The 25,767-nt window shown below is 31.6% G+C and overlaps 1 protein-coding gene across 1 annotated transcript in view; it reads right to left on the bottom strand.

The window, feature by feature from the left end:
- LOC134722936 (A disintegrin and metalloproteinase with thrombospondin motifs 16-like) overlaps nt 1–25,767 on the bottom strand; it is an 82,304-nt gene that overhangs the window by 3,976 nt on the left and 52,561 nt on the right. Inside the window, exons 8-22 of the mRNA XM_063586570.1 lie at nt 25,365–25,470; nt 24,871–25,008; nt 24,203–24,356; nt 23,229–23,327; nt 15,263–15,411; nt 14,984–15,047; nt 11,813–11,924; nt 11,148–11,278; nt 9,186–9,309; nt 8,661–8,905; nt 8,130–8,259; nt 6,982–7,108; nt 5,808–6,015; nt 5,106–5,297; nt 2,195–2,485 (exon numbers count right to left, since the gene is read on the bottom strand). Of these exons, the coding sequence (XP_063442640.1) occupies nt 2,195–2,485; nt 5,106–5,297; nt 5,808–6,015; nt 6,982–7,108; nt 8,130–8,259; nt 8,661–8,905; nt 9,186–9,309; nt 11,148–11,278; nt 11,813–11,924; nt 14,984–15,047; nt 15,263–15,411; nt 23,229–23,327; nt 24,203–24,356; nt 24,871–25,008; nt 25,365–25,470 (2,270 nt within the window). The remainder of the gene's footprint in view (nt 1–2,194; nt 2,486–5,105; nt 5,298–5,807; nt 6,016–6,981; nt 7,109–8,129; nt 8,260–8,660; nt 8,906–9,185; nt 9,310–11,147; nt 11,279–11,812; nt 11,925–14,983; nt 15,048–15,262; nt 15,412–23,228; nt 23,328–24,202; nt 24,357–24,870; nt 25,009–25,364; nt 25,471–25,767) is intronic.

The raw sequence follows: 25,767 nt of genomic DNA, 5'->3' as shown, positions 1-25,767 counted from the left end.
AACCAGATGCTCCGCAGGGCGCAGCTTTACACGACAGCAGAGGTTGAACCCTAAAGGGTTGTGGAAAGTATGGACACAACATTCAAGCTGGATTCAGCTCTAAATTTGGATTGTGATTAAATAGTTGACACAGCATAGGTTTCTGACACAGAATGAATGTGGTATAATTACTGAACTTAAAAAAAAATTTTGCCTTTGAGGAATTCACGATGCTGTTGAATATTAATCCTCTCAAAAAAATGTTTGAAGAAATTTTCTTTTAATTTATGAAATCTGAAAAAAAATTGACCCCCCCCCAAAAAAAAAATTTTGATTTCACATCCCCCTTTCTCTTATTCCAAAACTGACCTCAATTCAAATTTCTAATGGAGTTTGCAAAAATAACTGCTCATTTAAATACATCTTCAAATATTAAAAAAAAGTGCTTGTTATCACTGAATGGTAAAGATTGTTTTAATTTATCAGTTGGAAGTAAAAGTGAAAATACATTGTATAGTGTATAAAACAATGATTTAAGTTGAGATAACTCAAATTTTCAAGAAATATTGAAAATATCTTGCTATTGCACAAATATCTATTCTGGACAAAGAAAGATAACTCCAATTGAAAATTGATTGCTATTGCACAATATTATGCAATTAGATATTTCTTCCTATTGCGCAATACTGCCAATTGAAGATTTCTTGCTATTGAACAATACTGTGCAATTGAAAATTTCTTGCTATTGCACAATACTGTGCAATTGAAAATTTCTTGCTATTGCACAATACTGTGCAATTGAAAATTTCTTGCTATTGCACAATACTTAATATAATAATTTTGAATCCTGATTTGGACCAAATTGAAAACTTTGCCCATAATCAAAAATCCAAGTACATATTTAGAATCAGTATATCAAAGAACCCCAAGAATTCAATTTTTGTTAAAATCAAACTAAGTGTAATTTTGGACCCTTTGGACCCTAATGTAGACCAATTTGAAAACGGGACCAAAAATTAAGAATCTACTAACACAGTTAGATTTGGCATATCCAAAAACCCCAATTATTTATTTTTTGATTAAATCAAACAAAGTTTAATTTTGGACCCTGATCTGGACCAACTTGAAAACTGGACCAATAATAAAAAATCCAAGTACATGTTTAGAATCAGTATATCAAAGAACCCCAAGGATTCAATTTTTGTTAAAATCAAACTAAGTTTTAAAACTGGGCCAATAATAAAAAATCTAAGTACATTTTTAGATTCAGCATATCAAAGAACCCCAAGGATTCAATTTTTGTTAAAATCAAACTAAGTTTAATTTTGGACCCTTTGGACCCTAATGTAGACCAATTTGAAAACGGAACCAAAAATTAAGAATCTACAAACACAGTTAGATTCGGCATATCAAAGAACCCCAATTATTCCATTTTTGGTTTGGCCCCAGATCACTTTATATCATTGAAAAAGCTCCAAATTATCTCCCTTAGGTGCAAAAATGTCATTTTTTAGCATTAAATTCAAAATATCTTTTTTAACTCATCGGTGACCTATATTTTGTATTATTGTTTTCAAATAAGCTGTACATAAACTAAATAATTGTAAAATTTAAGCAATTTCTGTAATCAGGTTATTTTTTTATTTTGATATTACCTCTATTTGTCCTATTAGCTCAATAGAAAAAAAGGACATTAACAAAAATGTATGCTTCTTCCGGAGGCAGATTGTGAGTTAACTGAACGGTGACCCCATTTTTTTGTTTCATTTTTCTTTTAAGTATATGATAAAGTTTATTTATAAAAAAAAATATAGCGAAATCCTATATTAGAAAAAAAAAAAAGATGTATACCCAGGAGCCCCCCTTAATTTCGCGTTTATCTTATTTCCAGGATAAAGTTTAAAAGGGAAAGATCCAACTTTCACATGTTCCTGACGATTGGTTTACAGTATAACAGCCAATTGAAATTGTTAGAGGTGGCATGCACCATATTGACCTGATCAGGTAAAATTCTGTAAAAACTATTTACAAAATAGAAGAAAATTGTAGCAATTTGGCTTTGATTTTGCGCACCGTTATAAGATTATAATTTTAAAAGAAACAAATAGAGTTTAAGTTTATTTGTTTTAAACGCAGAAAAGGATTGTCAGAGGATACATGCTGTAATAAATGTTTTGGTACAATTGTATATACCTGAGATAGAGGGGAGGTGTACCAATATGGCTTTGTTTTGGTACAATTGTATATACCTGAGATAGAGGGGAGGTGTACCAATATGGCTTTGTTTTGGTACAATTGTATATACCTGAGATAGAGGTGAGGTGTACCAATATGGCTTTGTTTTGGTACACTCCTGAATGATACATCTGTCTGACAGTTGCTGAACAGGTCGAGGTATATTCTGACAATACTCAGGTCGAATTGTCTGGATTTCTGCACTGTTTTCTATCTGTCGATTACATATCATTTCTCTTCTTCTTGTACCATAATCACATGTTGTTGAGCACTACAATATAAATAATATAAATCATTTAAACTAACTAAAGATTTAGGATGCTGTATAAACATTTAAGATTGAATTCATTTCATTCCATTGCGACAATGTCATATCTAATTTTTTATCCAAAAAAATTGACATCAATCGCATGAAGGTATTGAATTCATCCATTGCTTGCAATTTAAGCTTATTCAAGGAATTATTCATTAACATGTACTTATGAATTGTTCTAAATACATTTTTGTATTGAGTATAATTAAAGTAAGGGTTTCTTAATGGTCTCTTATATTTATTAGTATTATTGTAAATCAACCAAGTGCCATAACTCCTGTACAGCATATTTGAAAATTTTTCATATTCAACTCTAAATATGCCTTCAGAAGCAACATATAAGAATTTTGTAAAGAAATGATTAAACAATTTTGAAGTTACTGTATGGAAATACACTGTAATGTTTTTGTTTACTGTAATTCAAACAAGACTCTTAAAACTCCTCAACTGCATCAATGAAAATAGTTAAAATCAAGATTAACCTTAATTTAGTTTTCAGTAACAACAGATTAAGATTAGATAAAATCTCATATTATCCCACTTAAAATGACATAAAACTGCATATTAAACCAATTAAGAACCATCACTCATGAATAGTTTAAAAATAAAATCTTCAAAATTTGAAGTTGAAAGATATTCTTAGAAATGCTAGGTTGCAAAACTGACAACTAGTCTAGGGGAGATACTCCAACTCTTTTATAAAACCAGGTTTTCTTGGTCAACTTAAAATATAAGGAGAATGAGTCAATGAGATACAGATAATGCTCCTGTATGATATAAGGGAGATAATTTTCGAACAGTAAAAATGCCACCTCCCAATTTCGATCTTAAGCTGTGCTATATAGTTATCAGCATTGTGTATGAGTTTCATAACATTTAGTTGAGGAAAACTAAAGTTAAAAGTACAGAATCCAATTTTGGGACATACATACAGACAAGGTTGATATTTAATGTTTCCTGGCTTGTACTTGTTCTTTGGAGGGAAATCAAGAAATTGGTCCAAGGTAGGGAATAAAGAGTATATATTTAAGCTGACAGAAGTGTATATACTGTGGATTCATTATTATTGGTTGGATACCAATTTTTCGTGGATTTCATGCACACAGGTGAACCATGAAATGAGATGTTCAAAGAATAAAAAAGTTTACTAAAGGCTGGTATGCTAGCCTCAGCAAAAACTACGAAATTAAAGTTTTCCTTAATCCACAAATATTGTGCCCAGGAAAATAAGCAAGTGAAACTGAGAGCTACTGCTCACTGATGATACCCCCGCCGCAAGTGTATAATATAAATAGTGTAAAAATATGCAAGTGTTCGGTAAACAGGAAGTTGTCGAGTGATGAATCTGAAAACGCATCACACGGTTTAGCTGACTTTTATATTAATCCTGAAACCAAATTTCAGAAATCCTTGTATTGTAGTTCCTGAGAAAAATGTGACGAAAATTTTCAACTTGGCTATCATGTGTAAAATCATACAAGTGTTCAGTAAACAGGAAGTTGTCAAGTGATTAATCTGAAAACGCATCACACCGTATAGCTGACTTATATAAATCCTGAAACCAAAATTTCAGAAATCCTTGTATTGTAGTTCCTGAGAAATGAGACGAAAATTTTCAACTTGGCTATCATGTGTATAATCATACAAGTGTTCGGTATACAGGAAGTTGACAAGTGATCAATCTGAAAACGCATCACACAGTATAGCTGACTTAGATAAACCCTGAAACCAAATTTCAGAAATCCTTGTATTGTAGTTCCTGAGAAAAATGCGACGAAAAATATTCATGGGAAGGACTAACTGACTGACTGACGGAAGGACAGACAGAGGTAAAACAGTATACCCCCCTTTTTTAGAGCGGGGGTATAACAAGTAAAACTGTGAGCTACTGCTCACTGATGATACCCCCGCCGCAAGTGGATAATATTAATAGTGTAAAAATATGCAAGTGTTCGGTAAACAGGAAGTTGCTGAGTGATGAATCTGAAAATGCATCACACGGTATAGCTGACTTATATAAATCCTGAAACCAAATTTCAGAAATCCTTGTATTGTAGTTCCTGAGAAAAATGTGACGAAAATTTTCAACTTGGCTATCATGTGTAAAATAATACAAGTGTTCGGTAAACAGGAAGTGTCGAGTGATCAATCTGAAAACGCATCACACGGTATAGCGGACTTAGATAAACCCTGAAACCAAATTTCAGAAATCCTTGTATTGTAGTTCCTGAGAAAAATGTGACGAAAATTTTCAACTTGGCTATCATGTGTAAAATCATACAAGTGTTCAGTAAACAGGAAGTCGATGAATGATGAATCTGAAAATGCATCACACGGTATGGCTGACATATTTAAATGTTGATACCAAATTACAGAAAGAGTGGACGTGTAGTTGCTGAGAAAAATGTGACGAAAGTTTCATGGGACGGACTGACTGACGGACGGACTGACAGACAAAGGTAAAACAGTATAGCCCCCCTTTTTTAAAGCGGGGGTATAATAAATCCACAGTAAACATGCACTGTACCATATCAGGATTTCATTTAAGTTAATGTTTCAAACAGATTTTAATAAATACCTGTGTCCAAGAGGAAACACTCCATTGGTATGTTACTACAGGTGGACATGTCGGCATCTGGCAACTGGTCACCCTGTCCATAGCAGGGTGGTGATCACACATACTGTTTGGTAATAAGACAGATCCACGTGTTGTATGACTGAGACATGTCACCTCTCTAACCTTTCTTCCAGATCCGCAAGTTACAGTACACTATAATTGAAGGATAAAATCAATTTTACATTTGGAACGCCTAAGTACCATGTACAGTTTTTTTTAATTTCTGAAGACTTTATGTCTACTATTTCAACATTAAATTTGTTATTGTAAAACAGCATACTGTTGTTTCACTTATTTTTTGTGGATTCAAGAAAACTTGTATTTCCACTCTTAGATATTTGATTTCATGGTTTTGACAATTTCTGGAAATTTTCAATTCAAGGTTCCCTATTCTCAGGTAAATCTATGAAAGTTGGCATGCAATGAATAATAACCAATCCACCATATGCAATAGAATTTGTTTATCAATATATTTTTTGTTATTTCATGGAGAAAGGTCAATTAGGGAAGAAGAATAGGAGAACAAATGTTTTTTACATTTTGTAGGAAGAAATTAAAAAACAATTGTTTTCTTATATATAAAGATAAAATATATCTCATCACTTTAATTTTCTGTTATATCTTTCAAGAAGACTACACCTTTCATATATTGTATATCATTACCTCTGACCATGCTTTGGCATGCCATGAAGGTGGACATTCCTGGGTGTTGCATGGTATTTTTCTAGCTGGTTTCTTAAGATGGCTACATCTATTACGTCTCACTCGCCTTTCTTTAGTGAGAGATAATTTCTGGCTACAGTAAACACGTCTTTTCTGTTTACCACCTCCACAAGTTCTAGTGCACTCGGTCCAAGGACCAGAAAACCAACTGTAAAAATAACAAAACAAGTGTTTTATTTTCCTAAAAATATTATTTCATTTCATCTTATTCAATGATTCAACAATTTCCTATACTTTTGGAAAGTTTCCCACTAAATATTCTTTTCAAGTTAATAATATTTTTAAATTATTCTCAAAACTTTTACTTCTCTCTTTTAGCTTATTTAGAATATACCTCTATAGCAGTCTGGTATTTTGTTCTGTTCACGTGTACCCTAATCTATTTTTTGAATAACCTTTTTAATAAAAAATATGTGGTGTGCACATTTCCTCTTTTTTGTTTGTTTCTATACTGAAATACATTCATAGATATACATACTAGAATATATTCAGTTTTTGTCTTGTTAGGGAAATTTATATTTCTACTTAAGGAGGTTATTAAAAATAAATCAAACCATACATTTGAATGTTTTTTTTGGGGGGCATTAAAGTCTACCTAGTCTTCATTCAAAAAATGCATGCAGTATAATTATAATGGGGACTCTTTTTTTTATTTTTTTATTGATCTTTTTGGTGTTCAAGCTACAGTGCATACATACATACATACATTTTTACAATATATAAGTGATTGACATATGGCATAGTCATACTATTGATATTTTACGAATAAGACATAGTAAAAACAAATACAAGTAAATGATGTGAATAATCGGTATATGATACAAGTAAAAGATACTTTGGAATACATTAAATATACATGATCATATCGAGAATAAAATTTAATTAATTAATAACTTGGGGACTCAGCTACAACTTTGCAGCTAAGTTAAACCTTATTATTTTTACAAATTTTACAAATAACCCCAAATCCTGTCACACAATATGATAGTATAAAACATAGATTTATTGAACTTACATTAACTGCAGTAACTAGCTATATATAGCTGTATATCTAAAGACAAGTTTACTGACAAAAATATAAAAAGTCAAAGACACATAAGATTTGAGCATGTACCTTGGCTGACAAGGTCTGGTATTACATGATGATATACCAGTTCTAGGACGAGAGCTCTGTTCACAAACATGTGGGTTAACCTCTTCTCCATCACCACGGTAACAGTGGGCTGAGGATTTCTGTATACCTGAAACATGTTTCAAAAACACAATTTTGAAATTTGATGATAATGTCACCTGTGCATATCTTTTGTTCTTTAAAGTGGTTAACGTGACGGTACCCAAATTGCACCTATTTTGACAGTTCTTTCAACTACGTTTTTTTATGATCAAAACAAACATTTCCATTTTGTGTTTATTTAGTAGCCGTATCCTTCTCAATTATATAGGTACACCAATTTGATTTTCAATTCATATGGAATCATAGAAAAATTGGTCTTAACTAACCTCCACACCATCAATTATTCTGAAATGAGGAGTACCCAAATTGCATCCATGCTTAAATATGCATTGTCAAAAGTCGAATAACAGAGCTTTTGTTTATATTTTTCAAATATTTAGAACAATTGGATATTTGCCCATGCTTACTCTTCTTTTTTTAAGAAATGGATACTTGAAACATATTGTATTTGCTAATTTTAAAAAGATGACGTTTTGATGACGTCGCATCATCATGCGATGTTTCAGTACATTTTGCTTTTTCAGTAAACACTTCATCTGTTGATAAATACTGTAAACATTTTGTGTATATCTAAATATTTTTACCTATGTTGAAAGACGTGCATACTATCTGATCATAAACATACAACTTATTAAGTCTCTAGAAAATCTTGTAAGATTTCCACTGCTATTTTGGCTAAATAGGTGCAATTTGGGTACTCCTTGCAATTTAACTCCGTTACATTATATTGATTTATACCATTAACTGTTTGAAATGTAAAATTTTACATACAAACAAAGGAAATAGTGTCATTTTGGCTAAATAGGTGCAATTTGGGTACTCCTTGCAATTTAACTCCGTTACATTATATTGATGTATACCATTAACTGTTTGAAATGTAAAATTTTACATACAAACAAAGGAAATAGTGTCTTTTCTTTCAGTTGATATTTTTTCTGGTAGCTAGATGTATCATGATGAAAACAAATCTTCCTAATATGAATAAAATAATTTATGCTGTATGGTTTAATATCATTATATCTCTTTACCTCCAGCACACTGCTCACTACAAGTAGACAATTTGACCGTCCATGTAAAGTTATATCTCCTTGGTCTGTCATCTGTTTTAGGTAAAGTATATTGGTATGTAACACCTGGGTTCTTGCCTTGTGTTAGTATCTACAAAATTAAATAGGACTGAAACTTTGATGAGTGAAAGCAAATTCATCAGTTTGAATCAGGGCTATTCATGTAACAAACGTACAAGAGGGGGTCTGACAACATTTTTCATAGGCTTCCACCCATATTTTTTAATTGTAACAGAATCAATAAGCGACCAGACCTGTCATCAACAGAAAATAATATGTGTTGTTCAACTCTCCCATACATTTTTTCCTGGAAAAACCTAAGACTAATGTGGGTATTAAAATATATTAGTTCTTAATATTCAAATTCAAATCAATTGTAAAAAATTCCTCCACCTTTATTCAACATTTACTCATTACTCTTTTTCAACATTAACTCTTACTTTTTATTCTGAATACATCAACTTTTACTTCTAACTCTACATTAACTCATACCTCTAATACTACATCCTCCAACAATGGTCCGTCTGATTGGAGGATTTCAGGTTCTATATAACTTCTCTTGTATATAAACTTAGCTCCAGCAATGGCGTATGCTCCATTAGAGTTCAGATGCCAATTTCCATTCAGGTAGTATTTCCCGTATATGTCCCGGACAGCTAGATAATTACGTGATAAGGCTTCTTCAGCAATCTGTATAGTTCTAGCTCCTCTTGGTAGGACCATTATGGGAAAATAAGCTAAAAAAAAGAATTGTCATATATTTCTGGGACAGGATGAGAACATCTTTACTCAATCTCCTCAATGCTATTCATTTGGCAGAGAAGCAAGCAAATACCAATTTTCAAGTCTCCAACCCCTAACTTCCACACTTGTAGCAAGTCTGGTAACAAAAGACAGCTGAGGCAGTTTAATTACTTTGACTTAGAAATAACATATTCTCTACTTTTTTTAAACAATAAAAATATTGTTATTAAGATATTACTTAACCAAAATCATGTTCCAAGCATTGAGACTTACTGTTAGTAGGAGGCTGTCTGTCAAATCTTCCTGTCACTTTACGACATGTAGAATCATCTCCCATACATACACCACAAACATCCTTCCTAGCTGTAGAATCAACCACCAGGTCACAACCAACAGTCTGAAATATAAATATCATAATCTATCACTCTACAATTAACCAATTCAAATGGAAGAGAAAAGGCTAAACCAAGAATGCACCTGAAGTTGTATCAAGCATACTTCCACTCGCATCTCAAAATATCAGAAAACAGGCTATATATGTTTGATAGATATGAAGTCATTCTGTTCAGTTGTTTATAAGTCAAACATGTTGAAAATATTTCTTGGAAGAATGGACAGATCAGGTGATTGAAATGAAAGCCCCTTTCTAGAGAGGAGGTTTTAATTATTCACCTTTGATTATCAGCCAAGGTAAATAGTGTAGTATCAAATTCTTTATGGAGTTACATTATAGAGTGCATGTTAAGGTTTTCTGATTCCTAACGCTTGTCATATTAAAACCTTATTCTTATACATTAGAATTATAGAGTCTAAGTGACAAAGACCTAGGCCTACATTGTAGAGCTGGTGTCACTAATCACTGAGGAGAGTGAACTCAACAACGGCATAATTACTATATAATTATGTGTGATATGCTTTGTTCTTTTATCATTTTTATGATGTTTAATGTGTTGCCATTAGTTTGTTAATTGTATGTATGCCATCAACCCGATTACATTCAAAGGAGTAGGTTGGATAAGGGCCCTTTTCACCTTCAATTTCAAATTACAATTTATTGAGCAATATGACAATTAATCATAGCTAATACATTGACTTGATAGGAAATGAGCCTCTTTGTTGAAAATCAACATTCCTGCGTTCTACTGGTGACGTCACAAACAGTATTCATTTTTATTTGAAAAATATTGGTAAATTTTGCATTGATTATTGGACAGGAAACATAGAGCGCATACGTTGATAAAAAAGATTTTTAACACAATGTTTTTGATGACATATTGCATGTTTAACTCAATTATTTAGTGTGTTGAAGTCTGCTCTCTTTGTTTCCTAGCCCTAAATGTGTTTGAAATCTGACTAATTTTGTCAAAATTTTGTCTTAATCTCTTATTTTGACCTATTTTGGACACTTTAGAATAAAACTTGGGACACAAAAAGTTCTATTTTATTTTCTGACATGTTTTTAAGACAACTTAAAACATACTTTGTCTTGTAGCATTCAATTTTATAATTGAGGACAAGCACTAGCTTAAACAAAAAAGTGTTTATTAAAAACTTTCTAGCATTAATTTTTACATAAAGACATGCACATTTTATAGTGAAAACTTCTGTTGAAGACTCAAGATTACAAAAGATTGAGATGTAAGTAAATATGAATGGTGACATTATAGTCATTTATGATTCCTGAAAAACTTAGAAAATAAAAGAAGAATAAGTCTATGGGACACAAATTCCTTACTTGTAAATGTATGACAAACCCATCAATTTTCCCCCACTATAGGGACATAAGTCAATGTAAGGGACACCACTCAAATTTTATCTTGATCTGTGTTTGATTTTATAAAGTGTTATAATATTTGGTTTAGGCAAACTAAAAAAGTGTGTACCGTTAAATGGCAAAATTAGCAATTTTTCCATTTATAAAGGGACATAACTCAAACCCATTAATCTGTATTTGGTTATAGTAAGCATTGTGTTAAAGTTTCATAGCATTTGATTCAGGCAAAGTCAAGTTAGAAAACTGAAACTAATTATGGGCCATACTTACAGATAGATAAGTGTAAAAAATTAATGCCCGCTCCAAGAGGTGGCACGAAAATGTATTATTTTTACTTGAGACTAGGGTTAAAAGGGTCTTGTGTTTGCAGCAAAATGTAAGTTTAATCTATTGAAGGTAATCTGATGAAAAAAAACATTGACCTTACATTGTTTCCTTTCTACAACAGATAATCATTATACCTTACATTTCCCTTGTACACAGATATTATCACTGTAGTCATTACATCTGGTCCCATCTTCTACTTGTTTAGATAAGGCATAATAGAAGTTAAATCCATCAGCCTGGCAGTACAACTTACACTGGTCATGTTCTATAACAAGATAACAGATACTGATCAATGAGTTGTTCCACCTTGTTGAAACTTCAAAATATCAAAATCTAAATATTGAAGAAGATATGAGCAGAAAATTTTCAAAAGAATCATGAGACACATTATTTTGATCAGACAAATACAATTACAGTGTAACCTGCCTAATCCATCACCTTAGTATTCAAACATCCTGCTTTAACCGAAACATTTTCATGGTCCCAAAATATGCCTATCCTTGCCGACAAAACCTGAGTAATCCCACACCCTGGCTGCTTAATTCATCTTTTTTTTCTGGTCCCACGGTGTGTCGGATAACACGGGTTATACTGAATAATATAAATTTTCTTTTTAAAACTTTTTCATGTTTCACTTACAATGGTTTACTTTTTACACATTGTGACATGGATGGAGAGTTGTCTCATTGGCACTGATACAACATCTTATTGTTTCTATTAACCAATGTAAGGAATATTACTTGATGAGAGTAAAGAAGAAACCTCACCCAAGTACATCTCATCTTAACAAATATATTACCATCATATATCCTTTTATAAGGCATCCATTTATACATAAATCCTCTAAATCTATGTTTATTAAAATGGCCACACTGCTCTTCTCTAAAATCTTTGCTGCCATATGGACAGTCCTATGAAAATAATAAATTAAATTTGATGGTTACTGTTGAAAGCTGTAATGGTGAATTTATTATCCAGGACATGGGCCAATTTTCCATGCATATCAGAAAAAAAATATGCTAATGTGGCATGAATATTAACCCTAAGTACTAAAACATATTACTGTGGATTCATTTATTTTTGTAGGTACCAATTTTTGTGGATTGAAGAAAAATACATTTTTGTGGATATTTTAATTTGTGGTTTTGGCAAAGTCTGCATATATTCATATTTAATTTGTGGTTTCTCTCTACCCATAAAAATTGTTATACAAACGTCACGCACACTGTTCCTACAACTCCTATGATTTAAAACAGAATCTTCAAAATTTCCTCGGCAAAACAATATAAAATGTTAACAAACACTAACCACTATAAAAACTAATTCAGTATATGTTTTCCTTTATGTTCTTATAGCTCTTGGTCATATGCCTAGTAATTCTAGTATATTTGAGGATTAAAACAACAAAGCTATATGAAAAAAAACCAGATGTCCAACGTTACATTTTTGAACAACTGTTTTATCTCTTATGTATAGTGATCATATTCTTTTTCTCTGATCTTTCCGAAACTTGGCAGAAGCAACGAAGTGTGTCAGTTCTTGATTAAATTAAAGCCGTTCTTTTGTCGAATTTTGTTTGACTCGGTGGCTGCATATTAAGCTGGAATAAGAAAAATGTCCAATGACGTTTTTCGCTGACTTAATGGCTAAAATGTTGTTTTATAAGTAGACATAGCTAAAAATGTCTAAAAAATGTGAGATAATTATAACATCTACCGAAAGAACAAACATTTGCCTCATTGTTCGTGAGTTCAAAAATTGTAGATTGTATAAAACCATCTCTACACAGTCGTTTTTCAAGCGGTAGCCATTTTGTCCAAGTTGATATTTCATTTGTCCAAGCAATTAATGCGTGTTTGTTAGCTGATATTTTAATAACTATTTTATAATTTACCAAAACAAAAGTTAAATACACGAAAAGAACATAAAGTCTAGATTATTTCTTTATTAACTGCATGTTTGGGTCTTACAGGAATAAAATGCTACGAAACATTACAAAACAGTAGCCATTTTGTCCAAACGTCGAAAAAAACAAACAAACGCTTTTGTTTTCGACGTCACATGTGCAATATTTGTTATATTTTATATTCCTAATACTTAAAATGAATCGCTTAGTGAAATATAAAAACAAATTGCTAGTCGTCGAAAAAAAACCCTAAGGTGCATGTTGTGCATGACACGGAGGTAACTGAACGACTTATCGGAAACAGCGACAAAAACAGTTTCATTGAATTAATGCAACCCCGTATTATACGGACGATTCAGGACATTTTAAAAGCCAGCAACTTCAAATGACTGGGAAATAATTTTCAAGATCGGGTTATAATAATTTTATTTATTGGTTGTATTTCGACAAGTTATGTGTCAAGCAAATTTTTAAAACAATTCAATTCAAATTAAACAAGGGTAAATATGTTTTTATTTACCTGCAGAGTGTTGGATATATTTGTATAAGGGTTGAATCAAGATATGAAAAATTTACAATGACATGATATGCACCATACAATTTTAGCAGCCTGCGATTAAAGTTTTGTTATAATTAGTGTTGTCAAATCGTACACTTTTGCCTAACCGGTTACTCGTATAATCGTTCGACCGATTAACTGGTTAACCGGTAATTTAAGTTGGTGTTTGAAAGCCTGATCAATAGAACCCTACACATAGATATAAGATGAGGTATGAGTGTCAATTTGACAACCTTTCATCCCAGTCATAAATACGCTTTTAGAATTCATTTTTTCCTTTAGCATTATAAGGTTTGTCTGTGAGGATTCCTGGCGAAGTTTGACTTTAAAATAATCAAAAACGCCGTATCCAACTATAGCGTTTGTACCAACTTCAGATTAAAAAATAAAAAAAACAATCTTCATCTCGTAGAATTCAATATGTCATATGTCTGAAACCGATTATTTTCCTTTTCTATGGTTGTCTCCGAAAATAATGGGGTGTGTTTTTGAATTTAAAGTAAGACTAACCCTTGCACTGCGGAGGTTGCACATTTAAATTTAGAGTTAGTGTTAAAAAAACATGTTTACTAATTATGTTTTTTTAAGATCCTACCCCGAACTCTAATTAATTTTATGCTTTTAGGATTAACAATAGCAATCAATATACTGGACAATTGATCTGTCATACTAATTACCACGTCGACAATTTTTAAATAAAACATAACTATTTAATGATTTGATTTTCAACACAAATTTATATCAAATCTATCGAAATTGAAAAAAGTCCGGTTAACCGGTTAGCGTTTTTGGTATTCGGTATTCGGTCGTTCGACCGATTAACCGGTTAACCGTTGACAACACTAGTTATAATTCATTTATTGAAAACCGTATACTTCTGACCCATTTTCCCTTCCTTCAAGTTCATTAATTACGACAAAACAACATTTTAAGGTGAATTATGAGTAAAAATTATTTAATCGATTCCCACAACTTGTGATACATAAATTCATGGTAAATAGACATCACAACATTAATAGAGACAGATTTAGAATCAACCAACTACATAAAAAAAAGCAAATGAAACTCGCAAATTGAATAAATGTACGTCAAAAGTTTCAGTAAACTCTCTTTGACGTCGTTGTGGTGTAACGTCGCGTTGTAGGAACATTGTGTGCAACGTTACAATGAATAATAATGAATCCACATTAGTTGAAAAAAATAACATTCTGTATGTTTTGTCACTTAACCAGGACACCCTGTTCCAACTATGGGAAAACTAGTAATTCTGAACCCATAATGCCACCCACAACAGAGAAGCAGTAAATATCAATTAAATATTCAAATCTTTGGAATCATAAATAGTGGATTGAACCAAAGACCTCTGAAACAAGATATCACAAGAATAAATCAAGAAAATTTAATTGGTTGATTGAAGGAGTTGAAAAATCATATATCTTGAAGTATTTAATATATCTGTCCTATAAAATGAACCTATAAATATCATCACAAGGAGTGTACCTTACCTGAAGATTACAAAGCTTGAACATTTCTGATTTCCCCTGGCACTGTTTCCCTCCATACTGTGGTCTGAAAGTATCAGTAAAATTTATAATCATCTATCCAATATTTAATTACAAACTAAATCTTTACTTAACTCTAAAATACCTTTGAAAGTGTATTTTTGGTTTTGAACATAATTAATGAAAATGATTTAAGTTATGAAAGTGTTCAGCATGAATAAAAATACCAATTTCTAAATAAGTTTCAACTGAGATCCACAAATTTTTATCTCCCAAACTTACAAAGGATTACTGCAGAGTCTATTCCTCTTTTTAACCCCTCCTCCACATGTCCTAGAGCACTGTTCCCATACGGACCAAACAGACCAATTTCCATCTCTTGGCTGTGGACCTCTTCTTCCATAGGAATCACAATTACCCTGCTTACACCACTGTAATATTTAAATCAAAATTTAAGAATAAGAACTCCCTTATAGCCTATCTTCATTTGGTATGATATTTATAATGTGGATGTGGATGCATTTTTTCTTTAAATAAACTCTGCTTACAAATTAATGACATGTTTCTTTGGTCAAGTAGTCTCTTTGACACATTCCCCATTTCCATTCTCAATTTAATATAGTCAATTTAGGCCTATACACATTGCCTCTTTTTAAAGGGGCACTAGCTGTCAAATTCATGGTCACAGATTTGACTCAAATTTTCATATATGATTTATAACAATGTAAAACATTTATCCAAACTACCAAAAGTCCAAAAGAAACAGTTTACAGAGCATGGGGTAGAGAATATGTAGGTTCGATTCGTGTGAGTTTTAGTCCATCTAATTAACTAACGATTTGACCTCAAATGACCATATAAGCGATGTAAACATAATAAAGATATGAATAGATTAAACCAACACGTGCAATTAGATTTTTATAGGTCTGTTTGATATTATTTTATAGATTAAACATATATGTTTCTTGTTGTTTTTAACCGTATAAGAATGATTTTATATGGATCGAATAAGTAATCAAATGGTTTATCGCAGTTTCACTTTCATTGTTGACATTCTTTTTCTTTAAAAAAAAATAACCAGTACACGTAAGATGCATGCGTTGTCAATCTCTAGCTAGGGTTAAACTGAAGTTCACATGAATACGGATTTAATGAGGTCAGCTAATTCACTTGCAAGTGAAATAGAGAATATCAATGTTTTTTCGCCTAATTTGAGAAAATTGAACTATAATGACTGCTAAAAGTGAATTATTATTTCACTATTTCACTTTCATTATTGATTTAACAAAAAAATCTTACTTTAGATTTTTTATACATCTTGTAGCTAGTACCCCCTTAACTTTAATGTGCACTATAATTATTTTTGTTACAAATATACAAATCAAAGAGCTGAAAGCTCTGAAGAAAAATGACGCCACTGTCTCTAATATTGGGATAGTTTTTATGCAAGTCTTGATTTTCACATACCGTAATTAGTTTAACAATGCAACATGCATCGTAAGCATATAATTGATATTCGTATATGTGTGTGTGTGTGTGAAGTGAAGGTGACAACTGGCTGGTTTTTTAAGACAAATGAATAGGTCAAGACTAGCTGAATTGTACAAATAAATACCGTAGAAAGGCTTGTATATTTCTCACTGGTACATAGTCTGAATCTGAGTCCGTTCGCTTCCATTCACGTTTGCACCCACTCATTTTCACCCCTTTCACTTTCACACCCTACATGTTCGCACCCAATCTTAATTGGTTTTGTGTTTAATAACTATGTAAGCAAGTGTTTTCTTATAAGTATAATTGTTGTCATTGTCTCAAAATAAAGTGAGACAGCAATTTTTTTTTTGTGTTGAATAAATCTTAATTATGTTTTGGATAAGGTATTGCTAAAAATAAGAATAATCCTTTCTAAATAAAGTGGTATTTTGTCAACGTTTTGTTTTGTGTTGAATAACTCTTAATCATGTTTTGGTTAGTGTATTGCTATAACTTGTTTCATTGACTTGTTTCAAAATGAAGTGAGATTCTGACTATGTTTGTTTCTGGGTGTTGAATAAATTTTATCATGTTTTGGTTATATTAGTGGATTGCTATATTTTGGTTTCTATGTTTTATTGTTTCGTTGTTTCAGATCAATGGGACCAAGCTGTTAAAAACAATTATCTTTTGTGTTTTTTCCTTTAAAATCTTCAATGTTTTACTCATACCAAGCTATAAATACATTCAGTATTTACACCAAAGCAATTTAAAACAACAACCATAATTTTCCAATTATTCAACTTGAATTTGAATTAAAATTGGGCGTGAATGAGTAGAGTGTGAATGTGCGAACGTGTAGGGTGCGAAAATGTATTGGGCACAAACAGACCTGATGCCACACAGTCTGAACCCCCTTCTCCCACAAAATATTAAGTAAATAATCTTTTTGTTACTGCTATCAAAGGTCTAATGAAACTCAGATAGTTTCAAACATTTGTCAAAGAATTCTAGTCAAACTGGCACCTAGTTAAATTGGCACCTGAACGTCGTAGGAAGGCGTCCCAGAAAAATAATAAAATAGCCTTGCCAGACGTCATAATTATTTGGACTAATACATGAGATATTGTGTATTTTTCTGCATTATTTTAACCAGTTGAGCATTTTACAGGATTGTTGGTTTAATGCTGTTTAAACTTTACTGAAAAACAAACACCTTAAATTTGCTAATTATTTGGCATGAAAGTTTGATTTATTGAAAGGGACTCATAGTTTTCCATTTTATTTTAATAATTGACTTGTTTTTACAATTACACAAATTGTCTAATTGTTAAAACAACAGCTTTGGTAAGGGCTTCGTTGTTTACCTTTATACACTACATATTCACTTTCGTTTCGTGGTTTACCAAAATACACAACAACATATTCACTATGTACTTGGTAACAGTAATTAATTAATTGAATAGAAAATATTATATCAAATATTATTGGATGCCGAATTGACGTCGAATAGGTGCCGATTTGACTAGATGCCAATTTAACCAGGTGCCGACTTGACTTGTACGTTTCAATTCCTCTGCGATCGTTTGCGGTATTTTCTTGAGAAAACCTATTTTCCATCATCAAAGAGAAGAAGAAACTGCTTTAAAATGATTCTGGAACGCTTCATGATTGTTAAAATAAGTTTAATTCACTCAAAAACAATTTTAAAACTTGCGATTAAACAGGAAGTTTCCAAAGCACGTGTAAAAGAAGAAATTAACCGGTGAGAGTGGAAATCCGTATATGACAGATATCCCTATAGTACGACTTTGAAAGTAAAACAGTTCAATCCTTTTGTAAAACAATCTTTAATATACCTATCACATTAATGTTTGAATGGTCTTAAGCTTATTCAAACCATATAAGTCGGTATGAAACACCAAAACGGAATGAACAATAACCGATTACGTTTTGTAGTTTACAAATTCTAAAACTGGTTCCCGTCAAACTACAACACTTTGTTCGAGTGTAGTGGAATACAAGCAAAAACCAGTGTAAACTGGGTCCTGGCTGGTTTAATACTACACAATGATGCATAATGATAACACAAGCAGATTCCAGTTTGTTTGGAAAATAGGAAATACGAAACCAAGCGCGGTAGGCATGTGACAATATGATAGGCGAAAAATATATATATAAATATATATAAATATATATAAAATATATTTATATTTATATTGATGATTATATATTCTTAAAATGTTTATTAAATTGAATAAAATAAATACAGGGGAATATCAATCTATTAAGAAAATCATGACCTTGTAAAAGGTTGTTCAATTCACCGCTACTGCATATGAAATATTTACATGCAGATCATGAGGTGACATGTAACAATTAGTTAAACACTGGACATACGTGTATTGCATACCATGTGGAGACATGTAGCAATAACAATTAGTTAAAACACTGGACATGCGTGTATTCTTTGATCATTAATTTCCAGGTTGGCCAAAACATGTCAATTAGAGTCAACTTAATAGATATTCATCCCTGTATCTTTTAATTTAAGACTATGATGGTCAAATTAATAGAAACCTTGACACTGTTTATATTCTGTATATATACTTGCGTATTTTACTGTATAGAGGAGACCGTCCGTTATGGACACTGGTCCAGACGGGCTTGAATAAACTACTATTCCAAATAACCATGTGTTGTGTTACAAGTGGTTATTTTTGGTGAACCGTGACCAAAGGATATTAAGGTAAAGTGACTTTTTATTTGATACTCTTTACTTAATTTCTCAAAATGGCTAGACAAGAATTTAATGCAGGGTCTGTTTTTCAAAATTTAGAAACACAAGTTCAAAGTTTCACTCAAAAGGTATTTAAAAAAAGCATTAATTCGATTGAAAGCTTTGATGGTTCAAAATCAGACAAATTAGGAATAGGTGTATCAGATGTGAGCACAATTGTTCATGATCAAGATGCTGATTAACTCATTAAAAAAATATTTATTAGATAATGTTTTTTTAAGGGAAAATGTAGATAATTTTTATTTTTCTTATCAATCAATGGTGAAGGTTTTATTTTTTATTGATATTTTTTTTATGTAATCATTATCATAAGGGTGAAGGTACTTATGATAGGTATTTGATTGTTTTAGTCAATATAAAAGACTGGCAACTTAGTAGGTATTTGATAGTATAAGTCAATATATAAGTTTTGCGTACATATTGTTATGATATAATGTTAAGTTTTTATATGCTGTTTTTTAAAAGACAGAATACATATTTAAATAGGAAAAAAACAACACTTGAATATTAATATTTAAGAATTAAATAATAATAGGTAAAAATATTTTAAAGATGTTGGTTATATTTTAAAGTATTTAAATGCACGAATAATGATAATATCAAAACATTTAATATATCTTGATTTTGAATATAATAATTTCATCTTTTATTCATATTTTGATCTGTTTTCTGAAGAGACAATCAGTAATTCCAAAATATACGCGCCTATATACATTGATATAAGAAAGTTTCATAAGAACACTTTTGGCGACGGATTTAAGGGTATTTCTGCGATGTTATAATCATATGGTTGTTCAAATATGGTTGACGCAGTTTGGTAAGTGCGTAAGTGCGTAAGCACATTTGTTTAGAGATATTCTATGGTATTTAGAATCCAAACCTTTATTTTCGCACAGTTATTGTGGTATTTTTAAAGAATGACGGACCTATCTTCAGAAACAGCGCCTAAATGATTAAAATTGATATAAGTGGTAAGTCCACTCTTAGGGAAATGTAGGTTTCTATAAGTTTTAAAAGTATTGACAGTTTTTAGCGATAGATGAAATATAGGATTATTTATAGAGAACATAAATATATAGTGAGGGTTAAAAATGAAAATGTTTCATAAGAAACAATTTAGGATTTAAAATATGGAAATAAGTATCATATGATTAATCGTTATAAACAATGACGCGATACATCTTCCGCAAATATTTTAATGTGATGCTGATTGAATTAAAAGAAAATTAGCAAACCAAGAAAAAATGAGAAAACATAAAGGAACTTAAGGTCATCTATAAATTCCAGTTAAAGGGATATGACAAATGATAATAGTTCTGATAGACATAATTTAGAAAGTAGTCAAAATATACATCTTGATGAAATTATAACACTAAAGAAATCATAGGTCTAAAAGAAAGACGAATTAATTATAAGTTTTCTCTCAAACATTTCTAGTTATCTTAATAAAATGAACGACTAACATGTCGTAGACGTAGGTTTCGTGATGATTGTTTTTAAATAAATATATGTGTATATAAAATAATTTTGTTTTGATTAATCATTCTAATTCACGCTTCAGATTGCTCACTGAAAAATTGTTGATTGTTAAGAAATCCTATACATATCAGTAATCTCTGAATCACAGCTTTGTTTATGAAAAAGGAAGGAAAGTGTTGGTTGAATGTTAAACCTCATTGTAAATAATTTTTCATTCGTAATACTAGATAAAAGTTTATTTTATTAGTTTTATTGTTTTTGTATTTGAGTTTAATTTTTTTTTGTTTGTTCTTATTTCAAATAGACAAAAAGCAGTTAGAACTTGAGAACGACTTTGAACTATCAAATTTAGTAAATGCATTAATTTATTTTTTTGCTATATTTATAGGTATTTGTTATTAAAATATTCTTAAGTGTAATAATAGGTGTTTAGCCAAGAGAATTTAGTAATAGAGAGATTCAAATAGTCACACGATACCTTGGTGGTGATCAAATGGTGTCAACTGATGTTGAGGGCGATGGTACTGCCTACAAAGATGTTAAAATAGCTTCTGCACCATTACTGAGAACCAGCCACTAAGAACCATTATCCAGTATTGGATATTGGCTTTGATCATTGGACACAACGCAGACGCTTAGATGTACATAAAACTATACGATCACATAACTTTTTATTGGTAAAGGGAATCGTTCTACAGCATCACAGGTAGATTTTCCTGTAATGTTTCAGCCGGTGATAACTGAGCAACCTAGTCAGGGACTCTGAATTAACAGAGTAGGTAAGCTAGGTCAGTTAGGAGTAAATCAACAGCGGATGGTGGATCACATGGAGGACGGATGGTGGATCACATGAAGTACGGATGGTGGATCACATGAAGGTCGGATGGTGGATCACATGAAGTACGGATGGTGGATCACATGAAGTTGGAATGGTTGCAGAACTTTTAAATGACGGGAATTGGCGTTGCAGATAAACAAATGGATTGTTGGAGTTAACAACGACGATCAGAGGAGCAGTTCACTGGAGTCGGGGTTATGAAGACGGTCCGCAGTTGATGGTTGCGCCTTTTTCTAGGAATAAGAAGTTCCAATAGTTGATGTTACCAACTTAGTTATTCACACAAGAATTGTATGAACTATACATTGCTGAACATTTAGATGTTGTTGAACTTTTGAAATGATTTTATTTATGAATATTTTTGTTGTTTTTAGGGAAATTTGCAAGCATTCATATTGTCACCGATTTTAACTAAAATATAAATTATATTTCTTAAGAAAGGGAGGAATGTGACAATATGATAGGCGAAAAATATATATATAAATATATATAAAATATATTTATATTTATATTGATGATTATATATTCTTAAAATGTTTATTAAATTGAATAAAATAAATACAGGGGAATATCAATCTATTAAGAAAATCATGACCTTGTAAAAGGTTGTTCAATTGACCGCTACTGCATATGAAATATTTACATGCAGATCATGAGGTGACATGTAACAATTAGTTAAACACTGGACATACGTGTATTGCATACCATGTGGAGACATGTAGCAATAACAATTAGTTAAAACACTGGACATGCGTGTATTCTTTGATCATTAATTTCCAGGTTGGCCAAAACATGTCAATTAGAGTCAACTTAATAGATATTCATCCCTGTATCTTTTAATTTAAGACTATGATGGTCAAATTAATAGAAACCTTGACACTGTTTATATTCTGTATATATACTTGTGTATTTTACTGTATAGAGGAGACCGTCCGTTATGGACACTGGTCCAGACGGGCTTGAATAAACTACTATTCCAAATAACCATGTGTTGTGTTACAGGCAGAGCAATGAAATGAAGTTCAGGTCGGCAGTGATGGAACAATGACTGCGTCATTTTCCAAAAAAAATCTGTTTGATGCTTATAAGTCAATAACAGTATAATCATTTTTCAATGGTCTAAATACTTATCTATATTAAAACTAGAGGCTCTAAAGAGCCTGTTTCACTCACCTTGGTCTATGTGCATATTAAACAAAGGAAACAGATAGATTCATGACAAAATTGTGTTTTGGTGATGGTGATGTGTTTATAGATCTTACTTTCATGAACATTCTTGTTGCTTACAATTATCTCTATTTATAATGAACTTGGCCCAGTAGTTACAGTGGAAAATAATTTGTAAAAATTTACAAAATTTATGAAAATTGGTAAATATTTAATATAAAGGGCAATAACTCCTTATCATTTTCCTAGGAAAAAAACCTGTAGTACTGTAAAACATAAACTCTTCAGACCTGCTGAATATTCTAGACGTGTTCCGAGAGTGAACATAAGCTGCCATTTAAAAATGTGCCTACATTAGGACAAGTCCTAAAGAACAAGTAAGTAAATGTAATTAGAAAGTCTGTACTTCCCTATCTTCACCAAGTGAGTTTTCTGGACATTTTCTAAGATTGAACATAAGTAAGTTACCATGACAAAATATGCCTACCTACCATACCATTACCACATGAAGTACCATCTGCTGCGGGTAGGAACTTGGTTTCACACATCAATCCTCCTTTATAGCACCATAACTTCTGACAAATCTCTCTCTGAAAAACACAAGTACATTTATTTTTTAAAACAGAAAAAAACAACTACCATAGAAATGTAACTTTTCATCTCTGGTGCATCTAAAATCAACTGACTTTACCATGGATGTAAGCAGCTAAAGCTTACTGTACATCCTTGAACAGTGAGGAAAAAACAGCTATCAAATTGTAAAATATTTTCAAACAAAAAATAACCAAAAAATTTATGACAAATTGAAAACTATAAATGAAACATAAATTACAGACAACTACAACCACTGAATTATAGGCTCTTGACTTGAGAAGCTTGTCAAGCATGTGTACCATAAGGTTTATTTGTTTGACCATGACATGAAAGAAGGGTTTCATAATGGTGTATATAATGATTTTAAAGACTTAACAGTCATCACATATAATCCATACATTTTCATGTAAATTGTTATCACTAGTTAAAGCAAAAATTGTGTAGGCTAGTTTTTTCAAGAACTAATAATTACATTACTTGCATGTTTCAGAAGAATACGCTATTTTGATGGGATAACAACACTTGTGCTTCATACTTACACTAACCTTCATATCCCAATGAAGTTTAAAATTCATGATGACACATGCTATCACCAAAAAGTGTGCAGTTTATGCCGTAAATAAAAAAAAAACACAATTTTTCATGATTATAGCAAGGAAATGTAATTATAAAAATGATAAGTATTGAATGCTTCTTTTTGTTATTTCATAGAGTGGTAAACAGCCTTGAACGTGCTAACATTTTTAGAATGAAGGGCCTGCACTCTTCATATAAAATGAACTTGGGTCAACACTTTTACACCTGAATGAATTTACAAAAAGAAGCAATCAATTCTAAAATGAAAAGTTAAAAAAGAATGTTTGGGCCATACCTTTCCAAAATCAAATATGCAGAGTCTTGCATTTCTTCCAAATTGCCATCTACATTGTGTGTCTGCATCAAATAGTTCGCCTGGTAGTCTCTCTGGGAACTGTAATTCTCCAAGTCCATGGGGTCTGTTCTCAAGACATGATGATTGTATGGTACTGAAACAAATATAAAATATTTCTTATATCTTATGGATGCAGACCTAAATTATTCTAAAATTGAACAAAGCTGAAACATCAATACAAGTGAGAGGTTAAGCTAGCTTTTAAACCAGGTTTAATCTACCATTTTTTACCTGTACCAAGTCAGTTGTTATCCATTCGTTTAATGTGTATGAGCTTTTGGTTTTGCCATTTGATTAGGGACTTTACTTATTGAATTTTCCTCTGAGTTCAGTATTTTTGTTATTTTACTTTACACAAGAATGTCCTTATCCAAAAGAAAGACTCAACTCTTTACTCCAACTATCATATTTCCTTGTTCAGTGAACCACGAAATCCGAGTCTCAAAATATTACTAATTTAGCATATATGATATGGCCATTCTTTATGAAATATACTTTATATTAAAATATTAGAATGGTGGAGTTTGGTATATATATTCAGTGCATAAGTGTGTCAATACCCTGGGACTGAAGTCTTTCCTGTAATCTAAAGAAGAAGTTGTACTTACTTGAAATATCTGTCCAGGTAATGTTTACTACATCTTGACCACCTGAACAACCCTGTCCTAGAGCTGAGAGTGGGGGACATTATTGTTCCTGCATTGGATCTACATGGATTGTCAGTACCATCATGCATCATACCAAAGCTGAAGAAAAACAGATTTTACAAAATCAAAACGTTTACCTTTCTATTACAATTGGTTAGCTGAGTATGTTGTATGGACGATATAATTCATCCTGGATTTCAATTTCTCTGAAATATAATGTTTCATGTTATTTTAAAATTCCTCTTGCAATTCCTTGGAAATATTTCATAGAAAAGCCTCAGAACTTCTTTTTTCAAATAAGAACTCTTTATTGTTGGGGTCCTTTTGGTGTGAGCCAAGGTTCTGTGTTGAAGACTGTACTTTGACCTATAATGGTTTACTTTTACAAATTGTGACTTGGCACTCATACCACATCTTTCTATATCTTAAATGCTATATAAGAAATCTATACTTACTTGTGGCCTATCTCATGAGCTATAGTAAATGCTGTAGAGAGACCACTATCCTCAGTCACAATACAACTTCTAGCTTCTTCACACATACCTTTAATTGGGGCAAACCCTGGAAGAAGGAAAATATTATGTTAAATTGATATAAAGTGCTATCATTTGTTGTACATAATAATTTACATGCAAGGACTATTCCTGATTATTCATGGTAAACTGAAACTGTTGACTGAAAAGGAAATATCTAATTTAATTCTCACTATGGCTTTGTTTTAAATGTCAGTCTTATTTATAAAGGAGACATGTGTTGCTTGTAGTATATTATTCATATGTTTATCCAGACTTTTGAAAAATGTTCAACTTCGCTTCAAACTCACATGAATTCAAATTTTACCAGGTTTATATATATATG

The sequence above is a fragment of the Mytilus trossulus genome, chromosome 6 (assembly GCF_036588685.1).
Source record: "Mytilus trossulus isolate FHL-02 chromosome 6, PNRI_Mtr1.1.1.hap1, whole genome shotgun sequence".
Lineage (NCBI taxonomy): Eukaryota > Metazoa > Mollusca > Bivalvia > Mytilida > Mytilidae > Mytilus > Mytilus trossulus.
The sequence above is the reverse complement of the archived record's forward strand: the minus strand, read 5'-3'. Positions and strand labels throughout refer to the sequence as shown.